Source organism: Macrosteles quadrilineatus, unplaced genomic scaffold, assembly GCF_028750875.1.
Source record: "Macrosteles quadrilineatus isolate MER2022 unplaced genomic scaffold, UCM_ALF_1.0 Scaffold_2__2_contigs__length_208266976, whole genome shotgun sequence".
In the NCBI taxonomy this organism is placed as follows: Eukaryota; Metazoa; Arthropoda; class Insecta; order Hemiptera; family Cicadellidae; genus Macrosteles; species Macrosteles quadrilineatus.
The window spans coordinates 194,302,591-194,324,715 of NW_026542595.1; the positions used below are offsets into that span (position 1 = coordinate 194,302,591).

Consider the following 22,125-nt stretch of genomic DNA (forward strand, 5'->3'; position numbering starts at 1 on the left):
TTGTTAGTAGTGACCTAAGAAGAATGCCTAATCTGTATAGCAAGGTAAGCATATTATTTCATGTGTTAGCACTCGTTATCAGTGCCATATACATCCAGGATGCCTACACTAGCTGGCAAAACGCTTTGATAGTGCAAAGCTTAGCTTATATGAAAGTCAAAGACATTCCTTTTCCAGCCATAACGGTTTGCGAGCCTTTGTTGTTGAGAGAAGATTATAACAGGTTTGAGATATTGAAGAGATGTGTCTCGCTTGAAAATGAAACATCTTGGCTTTGTAGTGAGGATGAGTTGAACATGTTTAGGATTTCAGTTGATGTATGGAAAGTCGAATATGATTTGTTAACACTTAACTATACAGATAGGATTAATTTCAAAAAATTGTATTCCCCAGTTTTCGATTTCTCTGTTGAGACTTTGCCAATTCACTTGAATCGGACGTTTAGCGCAAAAGAATATCTAGGCTATATAGACAAGCTTGGTAGAAAATTTCAAAGTAGAGTTCACATATACAACGCAGACCTTCCTGGTAGTCCGCACCGTGAAGTGGATATTCGCAATGGTTCAGCATCGTCATCAATGCTGGTAGCCCCAGAAGCATCAAGTATACAAGTGTGTAAAAAGTTCAATTCTAAAAGCGATATATTTCGGGAAAAAACCACAAGTAATGAAAACCATTTTCAAAAAGAATACAAACCAGAAAGCTGCAAACCTGAGAATACATTTGAAAAGGTTTGCAAGGACGATTTCTTATTCACTGATGAATTTCTTGAGATAAAGTTTGAAGACGTAAATCCAGCTCTTTTTTCTATGGCAGAGTTTGGAAACGTTAATAGTGAATTTGACCAAGAACAAGAACTTGATAGAAAGTACAAAGTTTTGCTTGAAACATATATTTTGTTCAATCATTACAATTTTGACCATCCTTCAGTGACGACAATGCTTCACCGATTGATCCACAAAGACACCACCAGAGTCGGAACCATCACTCCACATGTAGTCAATGTAAAGAGTGAGCTCATCGGTGTGGACGAGTCAGAGCGGAATTGTATATTCTCACAGGAAAAAAGACTTTCCTTATTTAAATATTATACACGCAACAACTGTATGTTAGAGTGTCAGATAAACTGTACGATAAGACTTTGTGGTTGCATACCTTATCAAACAGCCATTTTGAATACTTCTTTCAACATCTGTAGCAACGCATATGCGAAGAAATGTTTGGAAAAGAGCGAATTTTTCATTTGGCATGAGAAAATAGACAAAAGATGCAACTGTGACTGTCCATCCAACTGTGTGTCTGTCACTTCCAGTGTTGTTGTCAGACAAAAAATTACAGACAGTACTTCAAACCGCAAAACTTCATACCAGTTCAACTACGAGAAGGACTCAGTTCTGTCAGTGGTGCGCTACAGTGTGGCTAGTCCAGGGGAGTTTGTCGCCTACAGTCTGGGCATACTCGGAGTGTTTAACGGGTTCACGATGACATTTGTGTGGAGAGCTTTGTATTGGATCACTCTGGGCTTGTGGTCTACAATCTGCCACCTGGAGCAAGAAATAAGTAATGATTAGTAAATAAGTAACTGAGGTGAACTATTTAATAATTTTAACACCTGCTGAAAATTGTCAGTTGACAAGAGAACTTTTAAAATAGGCAAGTATGTTTCTTTAAAACCTTTATTCTCAGCTCGTGTGCATCGTAGGGGAAATCTACGCATACTGTTACTGTACGCAGAAAGATATTTTTCTGTAGGTGAGCAGATTCCCTTTACAAATCAAAATAGGCTAAAAAATAAGCACAAAAAATGAATTCGAAATTTTAAAATATTAACATGGGTCTTATGGGTTGTCACCGGTACAGTGTGATGAAATAACAAGGAAATATAAACATAAAATCAAAACAAATAGAAGAAATTCCACTCATATGTTTTATTTACAGCTTGGGGTGAAAATAGAGAAGCCTGTACCTTTGACTTACAACTAGACATTCCATCCCCATGTTAAAGTTGTCAACCAGTTTTTAAATTTAATTCGTTGTAATTTATGTGAACCACCAACAGATTGCGCTGATCGAAATTACTAATTTCTGTCAAATAAACAATGTTTTTACCAAGTCAACTTTGGAATGACTCATTATGAGCTACAGCAACTGTTGACCCATCAACTTTGTTAGCAACAAAAAATAAGGTAGAAAATAGAACTTTAGACACACATTCTGTATGGCTCACACAATTACAATGTTTTAATGGTTTTATAATTTATAAAATGACGACAGCTGGTCCATATAGATGGGATTTCTACATCAGTATCCAATCGTCAATGTGTGTACATTACATATTTTTTGTTGAGTTTTTGACCACTGGACGCTAGTATAGGCCTTATACTAGCCAAATATCTGGGATCTTTGTTCAATTTTTTTATGTGAACTTTTACTTTCGGAATTTGGATACCACATCTATCTTTAAGGTAAAGAGGTAATATAAAAAATGTAAATAATTTCCAAACCCCTACTCTAAATGTTCATTACAATGTAATTGTTACAAATAAATTATGTAAGCCTGTGTATCAGTTTGTTTTCTGTACCTAATACTATGTTATTTTAGATCATAAATTCCCTCAGAGTCCTGTATACTGGGTTTTTGAAGTTACCATTTTAAACCTTCAAGGGTTATTTTATTGATTGGCGAAAAAATAATAACTTTGAAATGTAACTTGTTATGTTTTTAAGAAGAACTAAACATAATATATTACAAAACTTAAACTTATGAAATCATCATCTAAATCAAATAACACATAGTTAAAGTAACAACGTGGAATATTCCTCTTGCTCAAGTAAACAGATACACAAAGAGGGCTCACCTTACAAAGTGTATGCAAACAAAGAGGGAAAGAGGTTTCATAGGCTGAGACGAAATTTGAAGCGGAAAACTTTACATGTTCTGCCTGAGCATGGTTGTTTGAATAAATGCTATGATACAATGTAAAATGTTTTATTTTGTACAAATTTAACATCCTTTAATATATCTAAATCGTTACATTCATCAGTAATGTTTTCTGGGAATATTTGTTTTATATTTACACATCATTGTTAAAAGGGAAATAAAACTTAAGTAATCAGGAGGATTTAAAATACCGCGGTAAAAAAATCATACAGAAATTGATTGAAACAGATTGAAATAAATGACTTTTCACCACACTACGATTTTTTTAGCCGTTTTACAAACTTTTATTGGAGGCTGAAAGCTACGTATTGCTGTAGCATCGTCATTTGAGGACCGAGCAGGTTTTTACATTCCTGGGGCAGAAAATCAGCTGCCCGCAAAAAAAACTTTTAAAAAAAATCAACATTCTTAAAACATTTAATGCATATTAAATATCAATCGTTTTGAGCCGGCAAAACCTCACTAGCCCTAGGTATGAAATATACTATTGTTAAACCTCTTTCTTTAGTAAAATTTAAACAGAAATATTTTATATACAGTGATAAGGCTCTATTGTTATATTTACTATATGATGATTTTGGCAAAAATTAGGTTATATTGAGAAGTAGGTAGGTAAATGAAAGTTTGGTTTATCACCAATGTGGCCCTAACACTATTAAGGGGAGAGTTTTTGTGAACATTGTTAATAATTATCGGAAATGAGGTTATGGGGTGAACTATGAGGGTTAATTTACAATTGAGTTAATTTATTGAATTTGAGTGAATATTGGTGAAAATTATGGAAAAAGGAGTTTTGGAAGAAATATGTTGGTGGCAAGATTGTTTTATTTCCTTTGCCTTTTCACCATCCTCCCTTACAATGTGGGATAGAATCCATGTTTCATATACTATATACATACCGGTACTAATAATTTCTGTTGACAAATAGAAGTTATTCGCTTGACGCTTATTGGGTCTGATGATGATTGGATGTCAAATCGAAATCTATCACCACTTACCATCTTTTTATGAATTTATTGTCTTGTGAGTAAATCGTTTAAGTGTAAATATATGTTTCGAGATTGTTATTAGACAAAGTTGTATTTACTTTGCTACAAGTAGAAGATAAAACTGTTCATAGATCCTTGAACAGATACACGACTGTGTGTGTGTTGTTGTTTAGATACACGACTTTCATATAGGAACAACATTTCTCTAGTGTTTTTAGTGTACACTATAACTTTTGTATATTTATAGACATAAGAATTTGATCAACTTTTGTTATATATCTTCGAGAAACAGTCTACAAAGCATATTGAATGTGTATCCGTTGTACCTTGTAGGAGAGTGGTTTCTTGTAATGGTGTTCAAACAAGCTTGTAGAACTAATGGAAAGAAAACACTTTCATGTTGTCAAACCAAAAGGGAATGTGTAAAGTGTAAACATATTGATTTTACAAAGAAAATTACGTGAAATGTTCTAGGAGGAATAAAAATACTCAAAAGGTTTCACAAATTGTTTTGTATATAAGTAATTACATTTTACTGTTTTTCTTACATAACATGTTCCTAGATACATTATGTTTCTGTAATGAGAAGAAATATGTGTTGATGAATAACTTTGCTGTTGTTTTTTTACCTGCTGGTCCATATTTGTGATTCAACATGTATAAAAAGTTAAAATCATTATTCTTCTACCTTTTTAATTTCAGTACACTTGTAATTGCTATACATAGTTTTTACAGCTGATGTTGAACTTATAAAGTTGATAAAAATTTTGCTCTTCAATTTTCAGTGATTATTAGTGAATAATTTTTAAATTAGCTTTCAAACAGTGTTTCAAAAAGATCTTTAAGAAGACAGGTTTTCTACAAATAAGTATTTTATACATTATACCTCTATATCATTAATAACTCTCACAACTTAAAATCATCTAACCTCAAATATTCATTTTATTTGTTTATAATACTGATTTCAAAATTTTTTTATTATGTAAACATTACCAATCTTTTTGTTCACATCTATTCCACAGTTTTAGGAATTGAACTATTTTAATATAATTTTTTTTTATTGGACCAATGAAGTAAAATGACTTTAACATTTAAAAGACAAAATGTACTAGGTGACGGCAATTGTCTTTTTAGATCTTTGAGTATATTCTTATTTCAATCTCAAAATCAGTTTAAAAAACTTAGGTTAAATACTGTCGAACATATGTATACAAACTGGAAAGAATATGAACGTTTTATCCTGTATGATGACCAAACTGAGATTGATAAAGAAAAATACTGCCAGGAAATGAAAAAAGATGGTACTTATGGAACTAGTGTTGAATGTATGGTTATATCTGACTTGTTTAAAATCAACATTAACATCTTTTATCAAGCTAAACATTTTAAAACTAGAATCATCCATTTGGAAAATAAACCAACAATAATATCAAGATCTTCTCATAAAATTACAGCGGACCTACTTTTAACCGGCCGTTTGGATTGTGGACATTTTGAACTTTTAATTCCAAATGAAAGTATAGTCCGCCAAATAAATCGAAAAGATAAAATATGTGATGAGATGATTACTAATAGTAAAATTTCTAAAAGCATTTCCAGAGAAGTGAAATTTAGGACCTCAAAAGTAAAAACTAAAGCCAAACCAACTCCAATTTCCGATAATACAAATAAAGCTGTATACAATGAATGCTATGACCACGGAAGTGTTCAATTTCTTGTAACAGCAGACGATGTCAATCAAGATGATATGATTAAAGACAATTTTATGAACAAGTTATTTACCAGAGGATTCGGAGTTCCACTTCTTAACTCTGTAAGTTCTCAAGAAAACAATGAATGGCACAAACGGTGGCTTTGTGCAATGAAATTAAAAGGAAGACAATATACAATACCACAGGGTTCAATTCGAAGGCAATTTGTAGATGTTCTAGCCAAAGAGATCCAAGCAGTCCCAAATGGTATAAATTCAACTGAAAGAATATTTTTCTTATGTGCTACCATTCTTCAAAAAGATAAAATGATAAAAAATGGGTCTGACATAAGACGTTTGATGAAGAAAAGAATGGAAATGTGGGAAAATGATCAATTTGATGAATTAATACGTGAAGCTGAGAGATGTGATCGGCAAATGAAAACATCACAAGAACACCAAGAAGAAGACCAGAAAATAAGAATCTTCACAAGATTGGTATTACAAGGAAAATTGCGTGAAGCTACAAGATGGCTCACAGATCGCTCCGGCGATGGAGTACTCACACCTGACGATATCCTTCCTGATGGTCAAAATGTTTTTCAAGTTTTAAAAAATAAGCACCCACGTCAAATGGTTCCGAATGACAATACCTTTCTAGCTGATGAGAACTTACCATTGATGGTAGATGTAGATATATCCAGTGACCACATAGAGAAGATGGCTAGACGTTTGCATGGAAGTGCTGGCCCTAGCGGAACAAATGCTGATCAATGGAAGAATATGTTGCTGCGCTATGGAGCACATAGCACTCGTTTAAGGGAAGCAGTCGCATCGTTAACTCGATGGATGGCAAACGGGATAGTAAACTGGAACTCGATCAGAGCTCTGTTAGCTAGAAGAGGATTAGCACTGAACAAATACCCTGGTATTCGCCCAATAGGAGTTGGAGAAGTTTTGCAGAGACTATGTGCAAAAACCATGGCTTTTGTAACAGGTGACGATGTTCAAGAAATATGTGGATCTGACCAACTCTGCGCCGGAACGAAAGCTGGAATAGAAGGTGCTATACATGCTATGACGGACCTATTCAATGAAAAGAACCAAAATTGTATTTTACTTGTAGATGCTTCAAATGCGTTCAACGCCTTGAGCAGGCCTTTAACTCTGTGGAATGCTAGGGTGCTTTGGCCTCGTTGCGCTCGTTTCCTATTCAATACATACCAAGGCTATGCAACCATTATGTTTAGAGGAAGCAATAAAATCATCCTTAGTCAAGAAGGAACCACTCAGGGAGACCCTTTAGGCATGCTAATGTATGCAATTGGCATATTACCTTTGGTAAAAAAACTAAAAAGCCTAAATTGGAAGCAAAACTGGTACGCTGATGATTCTGCATGTTTCGGTGAAATACTTAAAGTTAGAGAATGGTTTAACGCTTTACGTGTTGAAGGGCCAAAATGGGGGTATTATCCAGAACCCAAGAAAAGTGTATTGATAGTAAAACCTGAATATAAAGAAAAAGCAGAAGAAATTTTCAGAGACCTACAAGTGAAAATTGTAACATCGTACAGGTTTTTAGGGGGTATTATTGGTAGCTCAGAAGAAAAGAAGGAATTTGTGAAAGAAAAAGTAAAAAAAATGGGTTGATTGTATAAAGAAATTTGGCATAGCTGCACATAAAAGTCCTCAAGCAGCGTATACTGCCTTTACTAAGTCATTACAAAATGAATGGGCATTTCTCCAAAGAGTAACAGAGGGATTTAGTGAAGAATACGAAGATTTAAAAACTGCCATACATCGCCATTTCACTCCCAACCTTTTCGAACAAGAGATTTCTGAGCTTGAACATGACTTGTTCTCTCTCCCTACTCGTTTTGGAGGCTTAAATATTCAGGACCCGACAAAGAACGATGGTATTTCATTTGAAGCATCAAAACAATGCACAGAAAAATTAATATTAGCCATTAAAAATGGACAACCATTAAAGATTAATGATCATGTATCAACACTACAAGATGTAATAAAGAAGAGAAAACTAGAAAAAGACATGTTGGCTAAAGCAAATAATGAACGAATTATGGAATTACTTCCTGAAAGTCAAAAGAAGCCAATAATTAGAATTGTAGCAGGGAATACTAGCCAATGGTTAACTGTGACACCATGTGCATCTGATCATACGGATTTGTCCCCGGATCAATTCAGAGATGCTTTGTCAATTCGCTATGGCCGCACACTAAGAAATTTACCAGTACGATGTGATGGTTGTGATCAACCTATGAATCTAACACATGCATTAAATTGTAAAAAAGGAGGATTGATCAAACATGGGCATGATCAACATCGAGACCACTGTGCTGCGATAGCAAATATGGCCTGGAAAGGGGTTGAAGTCGAGCCTATTATGAGAGAAGCTGACCCTGCAAACAATGTGCCTGCTTTAAAAGCTGATTTTAAAGTTAATGGTATTTGGGAGGCTGAGAGAGTAGCGTTTTTTGATAATCGCATTGTTAATGCTGACGCTCCCTCTTACGCCAACCAAGAATGGGGAACAATATCTCGAAACCATGCCGTTCAGAAACACAATAAATATGACAAAGCAGCCGAAGACATCAGAGGAAGCTTCACACCATTAATATGTTCCACGGAAGGAGTCCCCCACAAAGAATATGAAGCGTTTCAGAGGAGAACAAGCGAAGCCCTGGCTGTAAAATGGAGAAAACCATACTCCCAAATTATCGGATGGTTGAGGATCCAAAGCCAGCTTTCCATCATTCGAGCAGTTTCGCTAAGGCTACGGGGAACTAGACGAAAAATTCGAAGCATTCAATTTGAAGATGGTGCCGCAATTCCCCCATTGCTCTATTGAGCTTTCATTTTATTTTTGTTAAACATTTATATTTGATTGAAAATCATAGTCATATGTTGAATTGTTTGAAATGTATAAATAAAGTTTTATTGTTTGATCAAATTTAAAAAAAAAAATAAAATAAAAATAAATTTAAAATAATTGCTATACATTGATTAATGATTTTAATTTTTTTAAAGGTAATTTTTTTTAACTATGATCTCATAAACATACAAAAATTTACTGAAGAATGCAAGTAAATTATAAGACTAGGCAAGTTATGATAAGTTAGAAGTCTTAAACAATAAACATGATAGAACATTGTACATAGAACTCTAAACAAAAAAATGAATTTGACATACTGTATTAGTCTTCAAAACCAATCTACAAAACAAGCTATTCTATTAAATACCGTAGATTTTATAGAATAAATGTTATAGATGCATATTTACCATGCAAGTTGTCTTTATTACAATTTTTCCCGTTTTATGGGTATAATAACTTATCTTTAAAACATGGTATAGTCTGTTCAGTACAAAATTTTTGTTATTAGAATAATCTGCAGTTAACACAAGTAGGGTAACAAAAATTATTAAGAAAAGAAATTTCAAGGAAAATAGCCAGTCAACAAATTACACCTTTGAATAACCTTATTTTCTAAGCTCTTTTTATAATTGAAACTCTAACTCCAAACAAGATAAACAAATTTGAAAAACTCCTCCCGAGGGAAATCAGCAATAAACTGTTGAACTTTTTGCACCTGCGACAGATATTTCTCGCATGTAGATTGTATGCGTTGAACCGGTTCGAGTTTTGTGGATACGTAACACTTAATGACTTAACAACACAGTATGATTTTTTAAATAACATACTAGATATTTAGTTAAACCCATCTATATATTAATACGCAAACAGATTTCTTTTCGGAGTCATAACTCAATAACGGCTGGACGGATTTTAACGTTTGAACTGTAAAATTATTGATATTGTCCAAATACTGTATATGTGCAAAAACGTCTCAGAATATTAAGGGCATGCCTTAGGTACAATTAAGGGCTAAAAATTCGATATGGTGGTGCTATCCGACATTGGAACAAACTCAATTCACTTTGCTTACAACTAAAAAAATGTGCATGGTTTGAAATAGTTCTTGAGGTTAATCACAGACTTCAGGACTTATTTTTCATATTACTTCAAGAGCAAAGCCGAAGAATTTATATTTTTATTTAAATATCTGTTTACTAAGTCTGGTTAATAAAATAAAGTATATCCTAGCCAGACTTGATGACAAATTGTTCGTAATTTATAGTTGAGTTGATTTTCCTTACATCGTATTTTACTGAATCCTCATGTAGTTTTGGTTACAGTACGGTATAATGAAGTGAATGTTTAAAAGAGCTTATTTGCAGTGCAGTTACCCGTAACCTTACCATGTTATCATGTAATTTACAACGTGTATCAACATTTCTTTGTAGTGTTTTTTTCTGTTGTCTGGTTAACCTTTGTGTTTTATTTTAAAATATGCACCGATTTATAAGTACGACGTTGACACTGGAACCCAATAGTGTATGAAACAAAATGCAGACAAAGAATGTAATAACTATCTAATGTGGGAAATAGGGTCACACATTGAAAACGCCAACCAATTTGTCCAATCTTTTAAGACTATGACAAAATTTGTGGGAACGAGAGCTCCGAGGAGTCAAAAGAGATGCTTAGGTGCCTCTTTGATAGAGGTCTAGCTGTTTATGTTTTTGTTCCTTATTCTTTTACCAAAAGCTGCAGTTTTGCTCGATTTTGAGCAACGGGTTATATCTAAAACAACTATGCAATAAGATAATGAAAATAGTTCTCACTTAACAGACAAATTACTAGTTGTAAAGTGTACTTTTTCATAGTGTTAGTTTTTATCTTTGTAAAAAATTATTTTTGGGATCTTTTCCAACACCCATTTATATATCATTTGTATTATATCCTATAAGATACAGCTTGAGTTTTAAGGTTGTTCTGGATGACTAAGATCAACTGGTTTCTCAGAACCACAGCTTTCAGAAAAGTCTTCGAGTTCACTGTATATAGGGTTTTCAACAGTTACATTTCTCTGCACCTGTAAAAGAGTCAGAGCAGTTTAGACACACTTTTTAAACTAAATACAATAATTAATATAAATTCATATTTTTATTTTTTAATTTAATTTTTAATTTTGGATACAATTTTGAACCATTATTATGTGAAAAAGCAAAGCAGTGACTTGTTATCAGTAACTAATCAATAGACCTAAGATATGACTAAATTATATATCAGCAAGTAGTTAAGTGAGAATCACTGTAACTCCTCACATTCGTAGAACTAAGACTGATTTCATAACTTTTTAAAAATATACATGGATAATTCAAAAAGAATTAAACAAATCTAAGGATTAATATTTTAGAAAAAGAAGCAATATTTTCTAATGCACATCTGTCACTGACCTCTCCAGTAGCTCTGTACATCGGGTTGTCAAAGGCCTGAGGAGGGGTGGGGGGAGATTGTCTCTGCTCATGTGCCACAACTACTTCCCCGGACTGGTTTTCAAACCTAGCAAAAACAAATGGCCGACCTCCTGCGGGCGAAAACTGCGACCACGACCTGAAAGTTTCTATAGTGTAAAACCACCATGTAAGTGATTAAATTGTAAAAAGGATTAACTTGAATTATTGTACTACTGGCACATAAGTTTTAATCTATGAGAACTGTCCACAAATCCACCAACTTTCGGACAAGAAGTGGATCTAATCTTGCAGCTCCAGAAATACAACCAACCAACCATCTACCCCAAGTAAGGTCCGTTTTTGCGTATAGCTTCCTTGTTTGCGAGTATATCACAATGAGGCTCCTTACTGTTTATCCATCACTGTAAATAGAATGGTGCCATTAGCAGCTCTGTAGCTGACGTGTTAACTTTGATAATTAAGTTTTTATAATTTTTTTTATCACCCATGCAAGATAAAGTCAGTGATACTTTCGACCAAAAGGAAGCATATCCAATGCCGACATTCATCGCCAGATGAGTGAAGGTTATGGCGCTAATGCAATGAGTGAGGGTAAAGTGCAGAAATGGGTAAGGGCGTTAAAAAATGCTTGTGAAAATGTTCATTTCGGAAGCAATTATGTTTTTCGTGGTTTACCCAGACTTCTCACACAAAGTAGAAGTTTATCACAGCCGTTACTAAAATATTACCCTTTACGTAAATAAGGGCTATTGTATATTTCTGATTACTAATTTTAAAAAAATACAAAAACTAAAATGTACTACATTTTGAGTTTTGTTGACAATTACCAGTTCTTGGAGTAAAACACGACAATCCCAGCGATTGTGATTGCAGCAAACACCATCAAGGAGAGGAAATGTACAGCTACCTGAGCAAAGGAAATAGGGTACCAGATGTGTCCTGACACGAATAACTTCTCTACTCTCCAACCCACGACATCTGGAAACAGATATGAACACAGTTAAAGCCTATTGGCTGGCTATCATCATGTATCTGAATCAAATAGAAACCATCTAGCACCATTAACAGACAGCTAAAAGACTTTCTTCTATTTTTTTCCGATCAATGTTTAGGCAATGTATTTCCCATTTCACAAAGTACTTTTAAAAGTTTTTCATTTGAGGTTTTCCCACATCTCCTTCCTACTGGGCTTTGATTGAATATCTTGAGTAAAATCCTGCAATCAGCTACTTATTTAAGATGTTTTCTTCAGGTCTCTTGGTATTATTGTATCTTCTTTTAGGCTGTATGTATTTAATTCTCTTCTTACTACTTTACGCCTTATTACACGTCGTCTTGAACATCTGTAGAGTGTTCTTTAAATCTAATTTTTTCTGCCTTATTCTTATGATGATAAATTTCTAAATGAGTTGGCTATGTTTAATATGTTGTTGAACTTATTTAAATTGTTGAGACAAAATCATTTACCGGTAGGCCTACTATTTAACATTCTATTGCGTGAAACATTATGACCACCTACTTTTCTCTATCAGCGTTTTCAGATCATCTGCAATAGCAGAGATTTCTCCACTATAATCTCCATTTTCTAATAGAACTATCTGTATCAAATCTCCAACTTTACTGGCATGCCAAGCTATGTCTTTGTTTTTCATAAAAAAACTGATAACTTTTGTAAGTGGTAGCTTCTTTTGGTCTTTACTCCTCATGAGAAAATATGCACCTGAAACAGAGAAAGGTATTCAAAATATGTTCACTTTAAGTTAAGTAAAACGATGGAATGAAAAGAGGTTGACAACATTCAAAATGTTTCAAAATGTTAGGAAGTGGATTATTTTTAATTTGAAAGGAATAAGGATTTAAGTCATGGGAGCAGTCATTACAAATGACAAAGAAGAGAGAGGAACCTGTAATCAATGTAGATTTTCAATTATCAATTATCAATTATCAATTATTTAAGATGGGGACGCCACTATGTGCATATTTTAACCCAAATATGAGTGAAGGATGAGTGTAGGATGAGTGGCGCGATCTTGTAGATAAGCTGCAACTTCAAGGAGTTACTGCTCATTACGCAAAAATTCTTGTTTAAGTAGCTCTCTGGGAAAACTAAGATGAATAGTTTTCATTCCATGATCATCCCAGTTACTAAATACCAGGTAATAAATGAAAGATAACAAATATCTTATTTTATAATGCAAGCAACTAAGAAATTGATTTTTGTGTCTAATTTTACAATATTCGTCTTTTGTGCACTCTTGTAAAAAGCACAGACAAAAATACTGTCATCTGAATTTAACAGTGCTGATTCAGTTATATTAGGATTGGATACTAATTTTACTTTATACCTTTTTTACACTCGTTAAAGCTAGACTTTTTAAGCCAGATAGTTAGCATCTCGCACATCAGTGTAAGAGTGAAAGGTTCAATCCCCATCAAATCCTAAATAAATGTTAAACCAGTGTCCCTCAAAAGTGTTTATGATTCTTAAAAAAGACTATGAGGTAGACAGTACCTAACAAACAAAAACACATAGAGACTAGATAGTTTTCTAACGTGACATTTTTCTCGCTACAGAATGTATTCACTATTCTATATAGTTATAATGGGAAAGTAATCACCAATTCTCGCCAGCGGATTGCTCAAGTCGGCATGCTAACAAGTTTCCAGGATAGAATAATTATATCTATTTAATAACTTACCACAGATAAAGATTTGTATGCACAAAAATGTGGTGTAAATCAGGTGTGAACCCGAGAATCAACAGCCTATTCATCATCAAAGGAAAATTCTCTAAATCTAAAATTGTAAACCAAATAATTGTGGAAGTTTTATCACCCCCAAAAGCAAAAATCCCTATCATGGTCCTTGCGTGCTCGTGATCACGTTAGACTCAATAGGTTCAACTCGGCCTGGAGCGGTCTAACACCATATTAAACCTCGCTAATTATTTAGTAAAATCTGGCCACCCTCGATTTTAAAGACTATTAATATAGTCTACTGTATCACTCTTTAACACCCAAGCCCTAGCATACGTTAACTTGGGCAGCAGAATGGTTTAAAAGCTACATTAGTAACCGGAAACAGCTTGTGGAAATAGCCTACATAAAGAACAACACAAAGTATAAGGCCCAATCCAAAGCTGTAGACGTGCAAAGAGGAGTACCCCAAGGATCAGTACTTGGCCCAGTCCTTTTCCTCCTTCTCACGAATGACCTACCTAGTTGGATTGGGGAAGATGGACACACCACCATGTACGCAGATGACACGGTTCTCACATTTGCGGACAAAACAATGGAAAATCTGGAAGAGAAAACCAACACACAACTCCAGAGAACAAAGCAATACTGTACCTCCAACGACCTAGTTCTAAACGAAAGCAAAACCGTTCAAATGACTTTCACCACCAAACGCAACAACACAGACATTACAATACCGGGACTACAAACACAAAATACCACAAAATACCTAGGCATCATAATTGACTCCAAGCTATCATGGAAACCCCACATAGACCAGCTCTGCAAAAAGCTAAGTTCAAGTCTCTACGTTATACGTAGGATCAAGCAAGCTTGCAGCCCAGAAGTAGCCAAAGTTGCATATTTTGCTCTATTCGAGTCCCACCTCAGATATGGCATTGCGACTTGGGGTGGAACATCAAAAGGCAACCTGGAAAGAGTACTCCTAAAGCAAAAAAGAGCAATTAGATGCCTTGCCGACCTGAACTACAGAGACAGTTGCCGAGAAACCTTCAAGAACCTTAAAATTCTCACATCAATTTCACTCTACATAAGAGAAGTCATTATCCACACCACTAAAACAGCCCAGCCAAGACACAGAGACATACACCAGCACAACACACGACATGCCGCCAATTTTTCCCTCCCACAACACCATCTGAGTCTGTACGAGAAGAAACCATCCTACAAAGGTGCTCTGTACTTTAACAACCTACCAGAGCACCTCAAGACAGAACAACCCAATCTGTTCAAGAAGCACCTGACAACATGGCTTATGGACCGGCCGTTCTACTCTGAGGATGAATTCTTAAACAATAAGCTACCATGAAAAAAAGAAGAAAAAGAAGAAAAAAATTTGAATTGTAATTGCAAATTACTGTAATAGTTTACGTACATACTGTACATTTTATGTACCTGACGCATGAATGTTCTCTAGGAATATTTCAATAAAGATTTTGTCTATTGTCTATTGGGCTTGACCAGGTTCTAACACCCTATAAAGGCCCTGCAGTTAAAGAATTACCGCAGATATGGCAGCAGAAGCCAGAAGGTTTGACTGGCTGTTTGCAGAGAGGTAAAGGACACACGTCTGTGCAGATCTCGGAGTGAAGGTACTCGTTGTGACACTCGCACCAAGTGTCCTCCTGACAGTTGGTAGCACTGATCACCAGGTCTGGAGCGTCTCCGTCTGGCTTGTGAAGCTGCCACGAGCTCTCATCTTGACTAGAGTGTTCATACCAGTCGAAAGAATCAATCATCTGAAAACAGCACTGTGTGTAAAGTGTAAGGCTCCAATACCTAATATCTATGCTTTGTTTCACATTCACTGTGGAGTAAAGAGTGTCATGTAGTGTCAGTCATGTTTTTCACATGGCAGTTTCAGCGACCCTAATTGTCCTAAAAACATCAGAACCTTCAAAACACTTCTTATAATTTAACCCTACATAGGTGTCTTTGATTTTAAAACTCAATGAAATCTGATTTTTTATTTTTTGTTTATTTAATTTATTCAGTGACACAAGGAATTTTAAGAGCGGGCCAAACAGCTAGTTTTATATTAATACAAAAAGGCATCAAAACCACATATAATCAATGTAATTGTGCATTAAATCAATAAAACCTCTGACTTAACATATTTATAAAAATGTATAGGAAAAAAACAATAACACCATTGGTGACACACGAAACTATACTCCTTGAATCCACAGCATGAGCGGTAAAACATGGAGGCGTGCTCCGTGCTACGCGACTCTTCAGGCTTTAACTGATTAAAAGGGGTAGTGCGGGGGAGGGCGAGAGCAAAATAATGTTCAATCGGTTCCAGAAGGAGGGACTTGGGGTACGGTTACTCTTGGAACTGCCTGCTGGAGATAACACATATTTTTCTTTAAAAACAAATGCGCCTGGAGAAAACTCTGTGGTGTCCTCTACCAAGTGTTAGTTTTTTTCCTTATGCTTTTTAACTATTACCTTACTACTTTTGACTTTCCACAATGTTTAGGGTAGGAGATAGTTATGTGACACATTTCTACCCTAAGGATTATAAAAATAATTAAACTAGATCACTAAACTACATCAGTTAATAAAAGTAAAAAATGTGAATCGTAACAAAACGAAACCCCCTACAGACTAAAGCACAACAAATTATCAAAACTTCTTAAATGTATTGAAAAGTTATAATACTCTTTTAAAGAAATGATAATGAATTAGTTAGCCCATTAACAATGTCTTGCAAATTTAATAAGGCAAAATAGATCCTTTACGTGGCAGTGCATTCTTCTCCAATAAACATCAGTGCTATCTTTATTTCTAGAGTAAAACAAGCTTACCACTCCGTTGATTTCGAGACTCCCAAGTTTCAAGGTTGGAGGTGTGATAATGTTGAAGGTTGATCCGGGAGTAAATTTGACATCCTCCTGGGTGCAAGGGACCCGCTCTAGATCTGGGGTAGCCCGGGTCCACCGGTCCCAGTTGCTCGGGTCGACCCATCTCATAGGTTGGGTGTGTTTGAAAATTACATCTGTGTAACAAAACAATTTGCTATCAGTTTACCAGAATTATATTACAAACTTTATTTAATCTGGAAGTTTTGTTTGTAAACTAACCTTTTGAGACCAAAGTATCATTTATTGATATAACAATGCCTTTAGTCCATTTTTTTTATCTTATGAACTTAACCCTTCACGGAAGGGTGATGGATATATCCGCCTAAGTCTTTGGCGATATAGGACTGGTGGCAGATATATCCGCTTATGGTTTTTGCTGTTCCAGACGGGAAGCGGATATATCCGCCTTCTCTTCAGACAGACTGGCAGGTTCTTGAGCAGTAACCAGATGTTTCATGGTACCAAGGCGCCACTTTCCTGCTCTCTCCATGGCTGCGCTCACTCCCGCACTCCCCCTTCTATCCCGTGCCAACCCCTCTCCCGCGCAACCCCTACCCCTCCTACACTCCCCCTCGACTTTTCACACTCAACACTACGTTGTCTTTATTTATTCTTATTGTTTACATATTGTTCCTTATTTATTGCCTAACGTTGTCATGGTCATATCTTCAAAGACGGGTGGCGGATATATCCGCTGCTTTTCTACTCATCTGCGGACGGGTAGCGGATATATCCGCATAGTTAAAAAGGAGTAAAAAATTATATTGACACTGAAAATGAAAGATAGATTTTAATATGTCACAACGAAATTGTGAGCATCCCTTGAGGCTGCAGTGAAATAGTGGACTTCTTTCACGATCACGGAGACATCGTCTGCATCTCCTGCTTTCACAAAGTCATCGTGAACATCTTCCGAGGCTGCAACAAAATTAGGGACATCTTCTGCGATCGCATAGAATCATTATTGTGTCCTGCAATCGTGGCGAAATCATGAACGTCTCTTGAGGTCATGGAAATATCGTTAACATCCATCCCAGTCTCAAAGACGTTTTCATCATCTTCTGCAATCGCAGTGTAATCGTGATCTTCGCAGGTGCTTTTGGCGATTGCAAAAATAAAAGTTCAGCTCACAAATCAAACTCCTTCACAGATTATTAATCAATGAAATTCTTTTTTGAATTTCTTTCTGTTAGGGAAATGCGGCACTGACAACACCTTAGATAGCTCAGCAGTTTACCAGACCTAAATGTCTACTGCAATATGAATGCTAGTTAACCCATATGATAATAACTAAATAATAATAACTACTCAACTACAACTACGGAAATTACTAATTTTTCATCAGCGATCCTCAACACTTATAGATAGTTATTCTAAGTCATAAGTATAAAAAACCGGGTAATAATAGAAAAAAATAAAGCATTATAAAACAAACTGTTCAAGAATATTTTTCCAACCATTTTCATTGGATTTTAATTTTTCTGTCAAATTCATAAATGCCTACAACCCAAATTGCTTTTATTTTTTATTAGAATTGACATATTCCGAACAATTGAGAAAATTGTATATTGGTAAATGAGAGAAAATAAAAGGTGCAAACAATAGATGGATCGTAAACATCTGACCTGTACACAACCGTTAATTATTGCAACAATAAAACATGGTAACAATGCAACAATAGCAGTGAAAGGACACTGTCCAACAATCATTGTGTTGAATTGTTTGTTTTCATCTGATAGCTTCCCTGATAGGGAATGATTCTAATTTATGGAAGTATCACCCATTGTACAAAGAACATTTGGCTTGCCTTGTTTTACAAATGGGCAATATTTGTGTTTTATTTACATTTTGATTTGCAATAGTCTGATTTTAGCTTCAAACGGGGTTTTAAAACAAAATTTTAAATTTTCAAACAAAAATCTCAGAAATGTTATTAATATTTGCATAATATTGATATTTTTTTGTATTCTAAAAGATTTTTAAAGAACCCTAGAAACAAAATTCAAAGATGAGACTACGCTAGCATAAATAAACTGTGGACATAAAATTATTATTTCAACTGTCATATGTTAAAACTTAATTTTCCTCGTTTAAAAAATACAATAAATTACAAACCAAATCCCTTTTTAACCCTTTAAAATTAAACATCTGAGATACGTATCTATAATTTGTAGCATTAAATCAGTTAGGTACTTTTAGATACTTAAATACACATCCCATCTTTATAAAATAAATTATAAAATTAATAGACCGAATGTATCAATTTTTTATTAAAACAAACATAGTAGAATCAGCCAAAGGGTGTGTTAATGTCTGCAATTATATTCTCCCATAATTACTGAATAGTTGTGATTTGACATAAAAATGCTCTTTGCACTCTGTTGGTGAAAAATTCACTTTGGTCCTTTTTATTCTACAACTTTAATATGTAAATTACATGTATTGTTCAATCCACAGTCAATGTTTTAATTGTACAGTAGATCACACAAACAACAAGACCCTCAATAGTAAGTCACCTTTGATAATAAATAACATTTAAAAACACATTTATTTTGTAGTATGTAACATACCCATAATCTTAGCTATTGCAAACCTCGATAAGAAGTCTACCTTGATATCAAGTCCTATTGGATAATCCCTGTGAGAAACTTGCTATCAAGGTTCTACTGCAGTAAACAAAATACCCCCGCCGCAGCAAACCTGTAGACTAAGCGAATTTCAACTTGTCTGATTACATTTTTACTAAAATATTTCCATAAATAAGACATTTTTTTTCCAATTTAAATTATTATACATTAGATTTAACAAGTGCTTAGGTTTGCTGCTACGGGGAGGGTAAAAAGTGTTTTTTGACCATACGTCAATAGTCTAAGATGAAATAATTAAATTTGCAAATTGTATCAACATATATCCATAAACAAGTAAATTACAACAGTTTTAATTTTCTTCATAAGAATAACATAGGAATTTTAAAATACACTATTTTTGAATTTTCTCCGTGACCATTAGGCATACAACAGCGCTTCAAGATACTAAACTTTTATTTTTTAAGCTTTACAAAACAGTTTAAAAAGAAATAGAAAATTTTTTTTAGGGTCAAAAATGGGAAAACCCCATTTTTACCCCATAAAACCCCGTTCCCATGGTCCAATTATGCTGGTTCGCGAACTCGTTCGAATTGGAACTTTGTACCAAATTTCATCAAAGCCGGATCATTTTTGCTTGAGTTATCGCGCTAACGGACACATATATATATTAATTTGAACGGATGGTGTTTTTGGCCTCTAGGGACCTCAAAAAAAAAATTAAATCGGTCCCGGGTCCAGGAAAAACCCTTGCAAACATAATCATAACTAATCTACCACAATCATCACTATGGGGTACCTTGTCCGCTACACTTGGCTGTACGGTTGGCCGGTGTGAGGTGTACACTTCCATCCTTTAGTAGTACAAGCTCTACGTCATCTCCCAGTACCATGCCAGAGACGGAGGTCTGTTGCTCGGGCAGTTGTAGTACCAGTGGGGCAGAGCTCTGGAGGATCATCCTGTCCGCGGGACACGGGAGTCGATGGGGAGACCAGTTGTTGGGGTTGTTGAGGTTCAGGTTGGTTTGCCACGTTCGAACAACACATTGTACCTCCAGCGTCTTCAATGCTGTAAATGAAATCGTAGGTTGAAAAGTTAGAATGGTTTGTTAGCCAAAAAATATGCATATAATTGGTTTAAATACCTGCTTCTATGTAATCCAATAGTCACAATTAATGTCACGCAACTAGTTTCGACTTCATGAAGAAGTCATCTTCTGGCGTCCAGTGAATGTCAAACAATAACTTCATCAGAAGTGATTATTATAGTACTTATATGAATGTAGAGTCTAGACGCCACATTCACCCGGTCGTGACGCATCATCCTTAAGTTACCATTAACCTGTCTTATTCGCATTGTAAATGTATCTTTTTATGTAACTATGTCCGTGTTTGTGTGCATATTTGTGTGTGAATATGTGTATCGACGACCTTCTGATGAAGTGATTATTTTGACATCCACTGGATGCCTGACTTCTCCATGAAGTTGAAAATAGTTGTGTGACATTAATTGTGACTATTGGATTACATAGAAGCAGGTATTTAAACCAATTAATATATTCAACTAAAATCCGGAGGCTAACAAAAAATATATATATAAATATACGTCTAATAACACTTGTAATAATATATTTACACTTATACCATTGACTATAAATCCTTAAGGATTTATAGTCAATGGTAAAACTAAGAAATAAAAAAACTTTAGTAGAGGAGTAGCATTTTTCATTATTGCATAACGATATTTGCGAACACAAGCATTTATTTTATTAAATAGAAAAAGAGGAGATTTTCCACTTATTTGCATAAATCTCCCTTAGCTAAATTTTGAACATAAAAATCTGGTAATCTCCGGGGAAATCCGGCGATATTTCAACAATCCCATTCCAATATTTTCCCCAAGACATGAGTGTCACGTTTACCTAAGACAGGTCACGACACATTTACCTAAATCAACATATATTGAAAGCGCTACGAGCAAGCAAATAAATAAATAAATTAAATATAAACATACTCAGTTAACTTACCAAACAGTAGAAATATGAAAGAGTATAACACAGTCATTGTGTACTGGGTGGATGGAAGTTAGGTAACATCTGCTTTAGTATCTGTCATTTGGTGATTAGACTGATTACATCCTCCTGGGAATGTTCTGCTGATACTATAAGAAACAGACACAGTGAAATTAGTATTATCCATAGTAGGCCTACTTATTCATTTAGATAGGTTTTTTGATTGGGTCCCCTTATAAATTTAACAGCTTAATTACTGATTACTCTCACAGAGTGGCATCTATCAATTATTCAACTGAATACTTCTTCTAGGTCCCTTAATTGCCATTGGCAGTATGGGCTAACTAACAGTCCTGACTAAGGGACAGTCGGCCTTAGTCAGTAACAAGACTACAAGATCGCACTCATCCTACACTCATCTCCATTCATCCTTGGCTTAAAATACCTACCTTTGTATGGTCGCCATTTGAATTGAAAGTAGTTAAGTATATTCTTCTGGGCTAAAACCTACAACGGACTATGTCCTCTTCACAAAAACTAAACCACTGTGCTGAAACTATGCAGAGGTTGATCATTACTTGTCTAACATAAGTCGGTTTCTACAATTGAATCGCCCTTAGCTTACGTAGACTTGTAAAGCATTTTTTTGGGGCTTTTTTCAAATAAATATTGGTTTGGCCTCCGTGACAAGCAAAAGAAAGCCCAAGACATGTATATATTTAGAGGAAGTTATTTTACCCTACCAAAAAAGCCAACTGAATTAAACCTGTAATTTTATTCTTGAGATACAAACTAATTTGAAGATACTTCAAATATGATAAATGGATTTTATCTTGATAATATATTATTGCTTTGAAGAAAATCTGTTTGTATTTTTTTCCTAAGAAATAAAAGTGAACAACCCAAGTGTAACAACTTAAAAAACTGCACAAATGCATAATTGAA

At 34.8% G+C, this 22,125-nt stretch overlaps 1 protein-coding gene across 1 annotated transcript; it reads right to left on the reverse strand.

Moving 5' to 3' along the window:
• Positions 1 to 11,783: 11,783 nt before the first annotated feature.
• Positions 11,784 to 21,252, reverse strand: LOC128985245 (protein amnionless-like). The gene is made up of 6 exons (XM_054404636.1): positions 21,196 to 21,252; positions 19,968 to 20,237; positions 16,527 to 16,717; positions 15,221 to 15,455; positions 12,480 to 12,680; positions 11,784 to 11,938 (listed from the first exon to the last, which is right to left on the reverse strand). The coding sequence occupies exons 1-6, from the start codon at positions 21,230 to 21,232 to the stop codon at positions 11,784 to 11,786; spliced, it is 1,089 nt and encodes a 362-aa protein (XP_054260611.1). The 5' UTR covers positions 21,233 to 21,252.
• Positions 21,253 to 22,125: the final 873 nt, after the last annotated feature.